The sequence below is a fragment of the Chrysochloris asiatica genome, unplaced genomic scaffold, assembly GCF_000296735.1.
Source record: "Chrysochloris asiatica unplaced genomic scaffold, ChrAsi1.0 scaffold00498, whole genome shotgun sequence".
Taxonomy (NCBI): domain Eukaryota; kingdom Metazoa; phylum Chordata; class Mammalia; order Afrosoricida; family Chrysochloridae; genus Chrysochloris; species Chrysochloris asiatica.
The window spans coordinates 248,607-258,241 of NW_006409016.1; the positions used below are offsets into that span (position 1 = coordinate 248,607).

The following is a 9,635-nucleotide window of genomic DNA, read 5'->3' on the forward strand; positions in this document are numbered from 1 at the left end:
CCGGCTGGGCGCTAAGAAGAGTACTGCGCACGCGCAGTGGAGAGGCAGCCCAGTCCATGTGAGTCAGTATCTATCTTGGTCCCTCCACATCACAGGAGGCGCTAGTTTCTGAACGAGGTCCCTGGTCCCTAATAGCCTCAAGTCGCGCGAGAGTTTAGAGAAAAACTGAAACAGTCTGAATGCAAAGCTGGGTTAAGATCTGACAGCGGCCCCCCGGAGTCCGCCAAGTTGCCCAAGCGAGGAGCCATTTTAGGCGCTCCTGTAGGCTTCCCTCAGGTATAAAGATTCGGTAGTAGTAACTCTTCAGGGCCGAGAGGAAGCAGGGAACTGATTCTTCAGGGAGGGTACGGACACGCAGGCCAGTTTCTCATTTTACTGGGCTGAGTCTACACAGGTAAAGGGAGGGAGTCGACTGGCGTGGCTATCATACGTCAGCGGAACTGAACCCTTTCATCTTCCGGTTGGCGCCCGGTCCATAAACCACAACCCTAACTAAAGTGCTTTGGGATTAGAGACCTCGGAAGGGAGGGTTAGGAGTGCCCGAGCTTCCGTTGGTTCTGGGAAGCCCGGGGACTTAGTTCTCCTGGCCTAGAGCGCGCTCTGCCGAATGCGCCTTCCCGAGTGGCGCGGAGGCTGACAGCTGCGCTCTCGAGTAGACTGCACTAGGTGGTGTTGCAGTTGAGACTGAAAGAGGCAAGTGACCTCCACGGAAGCCGGCGTTGTCTGGAGGTAAACCAAGAAATGGATTTCCCTTTGGATTCGGTCTGGGCAGCTGAGTGGTGGGGGCGGTGGGGGTGGGACGCTGGCGTTCTCAGTGGACACACAGTGAGTTTCTCCTGCCCAGAGTCAGGCGCGCCTGCTCACCAATGGCCCTCCCACCTCACTCCTCTTGCTATCCTATGAGAAAACAGAAACCTGAGCTTCTGGGAGCTCTTGTAGTCCTTCCAGAATCTCCGTAGAGATTCTGCCTTGGAGTAGGATCAATAGTGTTAACCACTGCATCCCTTGAAACTCACCGGGTTCTGCTGGCTTATGGTATCAAGAGAGAGAGAAAGGGTCAGTTCAGCCTCAGAGACGTCCGCCTCAGAGACTGCTTCTGTTGGCATGAAATTACCAGACGTGTCCCCTTGCCTCCTGAACCGAGATAGGAAGCATGAACTCAGCCATTTCTTTGGCATCTTAGAAACCATTTGGGTTACTACTTCTTTTGGCTTTTGGGCCACCTCAAAGAGTTCTGGTAGTGTAGTGGTTACGAATGGGGTTGCGAACCGCAAGGTCAGTAGTTCGAAACTACCACAGGAGAAAGATGAGGCTTTCTGCTCCCGTAAAGATTTACAGACTAGGAAACCCTGTACAGGGTCGTTATGAGTCGGAATCGACGCCACAGCACACCACAACCACCACCAGGGAAAATGGGGTTCACGAGGCTACCTCCAGCCTTGCTGACAGGTTCAATGACCCCAAGAAAGTGTAAAATCAGCAGAAGGGTTGCCCTACTAGTATCTTCTCAATGAACAACCTTCATCGCCACCCTCTCTTTTACCCTCTGATTTTACTTTCTGAAATGTTGATATCCATTAAACAAAGGCCAGCTTTATTATTATTTTTTCTAGTTGAACGAAAATTTTTGAATCCAGTGCCATTTATAAGTCTTGCAAAGAAATAACAGAGAAACATGATGAGGATGTGGTTGCTTAGTCAGAGACACTTGCTGCTAGGAATACAACTCTTTTCTGCGAATTACTTCCCTTTTCTTCTGATCTCACTGCCATCATTAATACAGTGGAAAGGAGGCTATCAATTGTTCCGTGAAGGCTTTCATCGTCACAAAAGAATTGAGGTGACATAGAAAGTGCTTTTCCCTCAGCTAAAACCAAAACACTGGAATGGCCTGTTAGCATGTTGTTGTTGTTGATAGGTGCCATCGAGTCATTACCAATTCATAGCGACCTTATGCACAGCAGAATGAAATACTGCCTGATCCTGGGCCAAACTCACTACTGTTGCCACGCTTGAGTCCACCGAAGCTGCCACTTGGCCAAGCCATCTCATTGGGGGGGTCGTCCTCTTTTTCTCTGACCCTCCACCTTACTAAATATGATATCATTCCCCAGCGACTGGTCCCTCCTGACAATATGTCCGAAGTATGAGACACGAAGTGTGGTCATCCTGGCCTCCAAGCAGCACTCTGGCTGCACTTCTTCCAATGCGGATCTGTTGGTTCTTTTGGCAACCCATGGCACTTTCAATATTTTCCTCCAACACCGTAACTCAAAAGCATCGATTCTTCTATGGTCTCCCTTATTTACTGTCCAGCTTTCACATGCACTTGAGGTTATTGAAAATACCATGGCTTGGGTCAGGCGCACCTTAGTCCTCAAGCTGACATCTTTGCTTTTCAACACTTAATAAAGGTCTTGTGCAGCAGATTTGCCCAATGCAATATGTCATTTGATTTCTTGACTGCTCCTTCCATGAGTGATGATAGTTGATCCAAGAAGAATGAAGTCCTTGACAACTTCAATCTTTTATCCGTTGCTAAGAATGTTGTTTATTGGTCCAATGGTGAGGATTTTTGTTTTCTTTACCTTGAGATGTAATCCATACTGAAGGCTGTGCTCTTTGATCTTCATCAGTAAATGTTTTAAGTCCTCTTCACTTTCAGCAAGCAAGTTTCTATCATCTGCATATCGCAGGTTGTTAATGAGTCTTCCTCCAATCCTGATGCCACATTTTTCTTCACAGAACCCAGCTTCTCAGATTATTTGCTCAGCATTATTGTTGTTGTTCAGTGCCGTCGAGTTGGTTCCGACCCATAGCGACCCTGTACAGGGTTTCCGAGGCTGTAAATCTTTACAATAGCAGAAAGCCTCTTCTTTCTCCCATGGAGCGGCTGATAGTTTCAAACTACTGGCCTTAAGGTTCGCAGCCCGATTCATAACCACTACGCTACCAGAGCTCTTTTGCTCGGCATACAGGTTGAATAAGTATGGTGAAAGAATACAACCTTGTGGCACACCTTTCTTAATTTCAAACCATTTAGTGTTCCCATGTTCTGTTCAAACAACTGCCTCTTGGGCCAGGTACAGATTCCTCATGAGCACAATTAAGTGTTCCAGAATACTCATATGTTGTCCATAGCTTGTCATAATCCACACAATCAAAAGCCTTGGAGTAATCAATAAAGTACAGGTAAACATCTTTCTGATATTCCCTGCTTTCAACCAAGATCCATCGGACATCAGCGGTGATATCCCTCGTTCCACGGCCTCTTCTGAATCCGACTTGAACCTCTGGAAGTTCTCTGTGCATGTATGCTTGCAGCTATTTCTGTATTACCTTTAGTAAAATTTGACTCACGTGGGATATCAAAGTGATTGTCCGATGATTTCCGCATTCCGTTGGGTCATCTCTCTTTGGAATGGGCACAAATACAGATCTCTTCAATCAGTCGGCCAGATAGTTGTCTTCCAAATTTCTTGGCATAGATGAGTGAATGCCTTCTGTGCCACCTCACTTTCTTGAAAGATTTCAATTTTTGTTCCATCAATTCCTGGTGCCTTGTTCTTTGCCAATTCCTTCAATGCACCTTGGACTTCCTCCCTGAGTATCATTGGCTCTTGATCATATGCTTCCTCTTGAAATGGTTGGACATTAACCATTTCCTTTTGGTATAGTGACTCTGCGTATTCCTTCCTTCTTCTCTTGATGCTTTCTGCATCATTCAATAATTTGCCCAGAGAATCCTTTAGTAAAGAAAGTCGAGGCTTGCATTTTTTCTTCAGTTCCCCCAGCTTCACAAATGCTGAGCGTGTTCTTCCTTTTTGGTTTTCTGATTCCAGATCTTTGCACATTTTGTTGTAATATTTGGCTTTATCTTCTTGAGCTGATCTTTGAAATTTTCTGTTCAGCACTTGTACCTCCTTATTTCTTCCATTTGCTTTAGCATCTCTATGTTAGAGAGCAAGTTTCAGGGTCTCTTCTGACATCCATTTTTACTTTTTCTTTCTTTTTTGTCTTCTTAATGACTTTTTGTTTTCTTCATGTATAATGTTCTTGATGTCATCCCAAAACTCTTCTGGTCTTCTGTTAACATGTAGAGAAACCAAATATGTCCCATTTCACCCTAATCTTTCCTTGATAATATGAAGCTAGGGCAGGAACACACAGATTAAGTCTTTTGATGATCTCAAAACTCCTTTGAACCATTGGGTGCCAATTTTGTCACCCACCAGAACTTCCTAAACCAGAAAACAAACAGACAGTCAAAAAGTCATTGTCATAAGCCATCTCAGAACTATGCTTTGTTTCAAAGTTGAGTAACAAAGAAAAGACATCTAGGTCCTGAAGTAATCTGTTATCATGGTGTTCTAATACTAGATCCGTTTTGGAGGAAGTGCAGCCAGAGTGGTCCCTAGAGGCCAAGATGGCCAAACTTTGTTTCTCATACTTTGGACATATTGTCAAGAGGGACTAGTCACTGGAGAAGGATATCATGTTTGATAAGGTTGAGGGTCGTAGAAAAAGAGGAAGACCCCCAACGAGATGGATTTTCCAAGTGGCAGCATCAGTGGACTCAAGCGTGTCAACAGTAGTGAGGTTGGCCTAGGATCGGGCAGTGTTTTGTTCTGCTGTGCATAAGGTCGCTATGGGTCGGTACTGACTTGATGGCACCTAACAACAAGGATATGACCATTTCTGTTCATGTATCTCTCATAAGTAGCAAGTATAGAGGGGTCATGTGTTGTTTTGTTTTTGACGTGTCCGTTTTTTGTTCCGTATGCTTCCCCCTCCTACTCCCCTAGAGTCCTCAGGAAGAAGATCTCATTGATTTTGTACTAAACCTGAAGGAGCCTCATCTGTCCAAGGTGGAGCTGGGCTTGCCATACACAAGAGTCCAAGTGTTCCTAGAGCAGAAGGATGAGGAGACATCTCAAAGTGGCTGCATGCTGGACCCCCCAGATGAGGACTGTGTTGGAGAGTAAGAGGTCTGTGCAAGGCAGCTCCAGTCAGAGTAAGAAATTCGTCCCACAGAGGAACAGTTATCTTGATCCTGACAGCTCTCGTCAGCACTTCCGGAACTTCTACTATCCTGAAGCAGCTGGACCTTTTCAGGCTGCCAGCCAACTGCAGGAATTATGCCGCCGGTGGCTGAGGCCAGAGATCCACTCAAAAAAGCAGATATTAGAACTGCTGGTGATCGAGCAATTCCTGACCATTCTGCCCAAGAAGCTCCAGACCCAGATGCAGAAGCATCATCCACAGAGCATTGAGGAGGCTGTGGCCCTGGTTGAATACTTTCAGGGAGAATTTAGTCAGAGGAATGAGGTGAGAAGAAAGATTCCTAACATATATGAGGAAATAGAATCAGGGTGTGTCTATAAGAAATGAGATAGAGATTGGGTCACTCTTCTGTTGTTCCCTTAGGATGGCTGAGGCAGGACCTAAAACCATAGGTCTCCAGCAGTAAACTTTCCCAGGTTTCAGTTCTTTGCCCTGTTGCCCATGACCCACACTACCCAACAGATGCATGGAGGCACATTCACCCCAGATGTTTCCCCTGTACATTCAGGCTTGGCTCAGTGGGGGCTGGGTATTTTACAGGTTGTTTGCTCTGATCCCTTTGACGCCTTCCTCGTTGGTTTCTCTCTCTTCTCTGTCATGTACTGTTACTTTCTTCAAGGGCTGGTCGACCATGCATTTCAGAGACAGGTGGTTGGACTGCATCTGTAGTGACGAGTACTGACTTAAAGTCCATTTTCTTCTTTAGAGTCTGTTGACCTTTGAAGATGTCTCCCTGAATTTTTCCCAGGAAGAATGGGAGTTATTGGAACCCAATCAGAAGGCTCTCTACAACAGTGTGATGCAGGAGAACTATGAGACTGTCATCTCTCTGGGTAAAGATTTACTTTTCCCTTCGTTGGAAATTGAGTAATCTGGTATTTTCTCAGTTGACAGATAATGCATCTCAATGATAGAAAATGTGAATAGTAGATTCCCATGATAGTCCCACTTTTCAGTAGTTGATTGGTTCAGAACTTTGTGGTGCGAAGGAAGGGAAAGATGCATACAGATCACTTGGCAAGCTATTCCCAAATACATGTGCTCCACTTTCTTACTCTAAACAGAAGTTTTGGTCTACCCCCTGCCTCTAACTCCCCTGCAAACCTGCTCTTCCTATGGCTTCCCCATCTTAGTCAAAGACACCACCAATCACTCAATTGCTCAGACCAGAAACCTCATGGATATCTTTTTGTCCTGATCTTTCTGTCATACCCTACAACCAATCTCAGCAAGTCCTTTTAGCTGTTCCCTCCCAAATGTATCCTGAATCCAGTCATATCTCTGTCGCTCCCACTGTTACCTTCCTAGTCTAAGTCATTGTCATCTCTATCCAAGGTCAACTTCAGTAGCTTTGTAACTGGAGTCCTTCAGCCCCTCCTCTCAAGCTCCTATTCTGTTTTCCATAGCCCATGTGATCTTTTTTTTTTTTTTTTTTTTCAATTTTAAATTCATTTTATTGTTGAGAATATACACAGCCAAACATAGCCCAATTCAACATTTTCTACATGTTCAGTTCAGTGACATTCATGACGTTCTTCCTGTTGTGCAACCATTCGCACCCTCTTCTGAGTTGTCCCTTCCCATTAACATGAGCCAAGTGCTCCATCAGGTTCCCGTCTCATCTTTCTGGAGTTGCTGTTGTCAATTTAATCCCACACAGATGCTTCCTAAAAGACCATAATGCACAAGGCAGGCTTTTTTGGTTTTTTTTAGCATATCTATTGTTTGGATTTAAGCAAATTTCAGTGACTGTTTTTGGTTTGGGGTTTAAAGAAGATCTCAGGGCAATAATTTCAAGGGTTCATTCTGCCTCCATAACTTTAAAAATTCTGGAGCCCATGTGAATTGAAATTCTGTTCTGTATTGCCCCCTTTTGATCAGGATTCTTCTATAGAATCTTTGACCAAGATATTCAAAGCCAGGCACCATTCAGTTTTTCTGGACTTACCGGCAAAGGAGGCACTTGTTCATGGAGGCTATTAGGCACACTTTCCAGATCTTCCTTCTATTCTTGACTCTCCTCCTCTGCTGCTCCAGGGGAATAGAGACAATTGTGTCTTGGGTGGCTGCATGTAAGCTAAGACCCCAGGCACGACACCATGAACTAGAGGGGAAAACAGGAACACTAAACACGTTATTAGGCCAATTAACTAAGATGTCCCATGAAAGCATGACCTTGGACTCCCAAACCAAGGAACCAAATCCCTTGAGGTGTTTGGTTGTACATAAGCAGCCTCAGAAGATACTTTTTTCCCCTCATTGCTGTAAATATTTATATCACACGGTTTTTGCCAATTCAACTTTTTACAGGTGTACAGATTACTGACAGCAGTTATTAATAATCCGCTGTGGAACCCTACCTTAAATCAGTATGACTTTTTCCATCAACTGTAAACTGAAATTCGGTATTCCATAAGCAATTACCCTTCTCTTCTCCTGCCTTCCTGCCACTGGTAACCGCTAATAAACTTTGGTGTCTATACATTTGCCTTTTATTGTCTTTTTTGTATAAGTGAGATCAAGCAATATTTGTTCTTCTGTGATTGACTTATTTCATTCAGCATGATGTCCTGGTGTGGTGCTATAGGTTAAGGACTGCTAACCAAAAGGTTGGAGTCCTGGTGTGGTGCTGTGAGTTAATGTGCTGGATTGCAAACTTGGTTTGAACTGCAAAGTCAGCAGTTCAAGCTCACTGGATGCTCCTTGAAAACCCTATACAAGGTTTAGGGTTGCTATGGGTTAGAACCATTTCGGCAGCACTTAACAAAAACAGTCACCAAAAGGTTGGCAGTTCAAATCTACCAGCCACTCCTCAGAAACCCTGTTCAGGGTTGTTATGAGTCAGAACTGACTCGATGGCACTTAACAACGTCTTCAAACTCCATCCGTACTGTTGCATATATCAAGACTGCTTTTCTTTTAGTGACTGTTATTACTTTGTATGTATGTGGTGGTGGGTGGTGGTGGTTGTGTGCCATTGAGTTGGTTCCAACTCACAGCAACTTGGTGTAAGGTTTCTGAGGCTGTAAATCTTTATAGGAGCAGAAAGTCCCATCTTTCTCCCAAGCTCAGCTGGTGGATTTGAACTGCTGACCTTGCACCAGAGCCCCTCTGTATGTATGTGCTGTACTGTATTTGCCCATTCATTTCTTGACAGGCAGTTAGGTTGCCACCTGTGGGCTATTAGTGATAGTGCTGCATGCCCAGGATTGGAATTGCTGGGATATATGGTAGTTCTTATTTTCAGGTGTTGTTTCTTTGGAACCAAAGTGATCTTACAAATATGGTCCGCTTAATGGCCTTTCCCTGCTTTAAACTCTGGTGTGTTCACATTCAGAATAAAATCCAAAGATCCTCAAGATCCCTTTTGATCTGGTCCCTAAGTCCCTCCTTTCCTCTGTTCCCTCCCATGCTCAGCTCTGTGTTGCCACACTGGGTTTCTTGCTGTTTCTTGAATTCACCAACTCATTTTGTCCTTCCTGCGTCCTCTGCCTGGTGCACTTTTACAACGCTCACTCTCCCCCTTTCAGGTTGCTGTCTGAATGTCGCTGTCTCACCGGCCTTGCACAACCACGGTACTATCTGAAGTAGCTCCACCCCAAACCTGTTGCTGCTCTGTTTCACTTCTGGTTTCCTCAAAACCTGTATCACTTCTTGACTTTCAGTCATTATTTAATTTCTGTGTTATCTGACTTTTCTGATAGAATGTAAGTTGCACAAGAACAGGGAATTCAGTATTACTGACTGCTGTATCCCTGGTACCTACAGTAGTACCTATTCCACAGTAGACACTCACTATGTGCTTTTTTTTTTTACATTTTATTTTCTTATTGGTGAGATTGTACACAGATACAAGTTCAGCTGTTTCTGTGTGTACATTTTAGTGCTATTGATTACATTCTTGGAGTCATACAACCTTTCTCACCCACCTTTTTAAAGCTTTTTATTGAGAATTGGATAAAGGTTTACAGTTTCCATTCAACAGTTCATTCGCATTTTGTTTCATCTCAATGACTTCTTGTTGTTAGATGCCCTCGAGTCGGTACTGACTCATAGCAACCCTATGTACAACAGTTCCCAGTTCTGCGCTAACCTCAAAACGATTGCTACAAATGAGCCAATCGTGCTTGCCACTATGCCGATCCATCTCATTGGGGGTCTTCCTCTTTTTCTCCATTTTACCAAACCATGGTATCCTTTTCCAGGGACTGATCCCTCCTGACAATATGTCCGAAGCGTAAGAGGCAAAGTCTGATCATCCTGGCTCCCAATTTCTTTCAACACAGATTGTTTTCTCTTGGCAGTCTGTGCTCCTTTCAATATTCACCGACACCATAACTCATATGCATCAGTTCTTCTAAGGTTTTCCTTATTCCATGGCCCAACTTTCACATGCATATGAGGCTATTGAAAATACCATGGCTTGAATCACGCCCACCTTAGTCCTCAAACTGATATCTTTGTTCTTCAACACTTTAAAAAGGTCTTGTGCAACAGATATCAGATATGACTAATGTAATATGTCCTTTGATTTCTTGACTGCTGCTTCCATGAGTGTTGATTGTTGATCC

At 44.2% G+C, this 9,635-nt stretch overlaps 1 protein-coding gene across 1 annotated transcript in view; it reads left to right on the plus strand.

Annotated features, from left to right (window-relative positions):
- The first annotated feature begins 4,920 nt into the window (after positions 1-4,920).
- Positions 4,921-9,635, plus strand: part of LOC102817636 (zinc finger protein 75D-like) — a 19,241-nt gene continuing 14,526 nt past the window's right edge. The window contains exons 1-2 of the mRNA XM_006877443.1: positions 4,921-5,328; positions 5,771-5,897. Coding sequence (XP_006877505.1) covers positions 4,921-5,328; positions 5,771-5,897 — 535 coding nt within the window. The remainder of the gene's footprint in view (positions 5,329-5,770; positions 5,898-9,635) is intronic.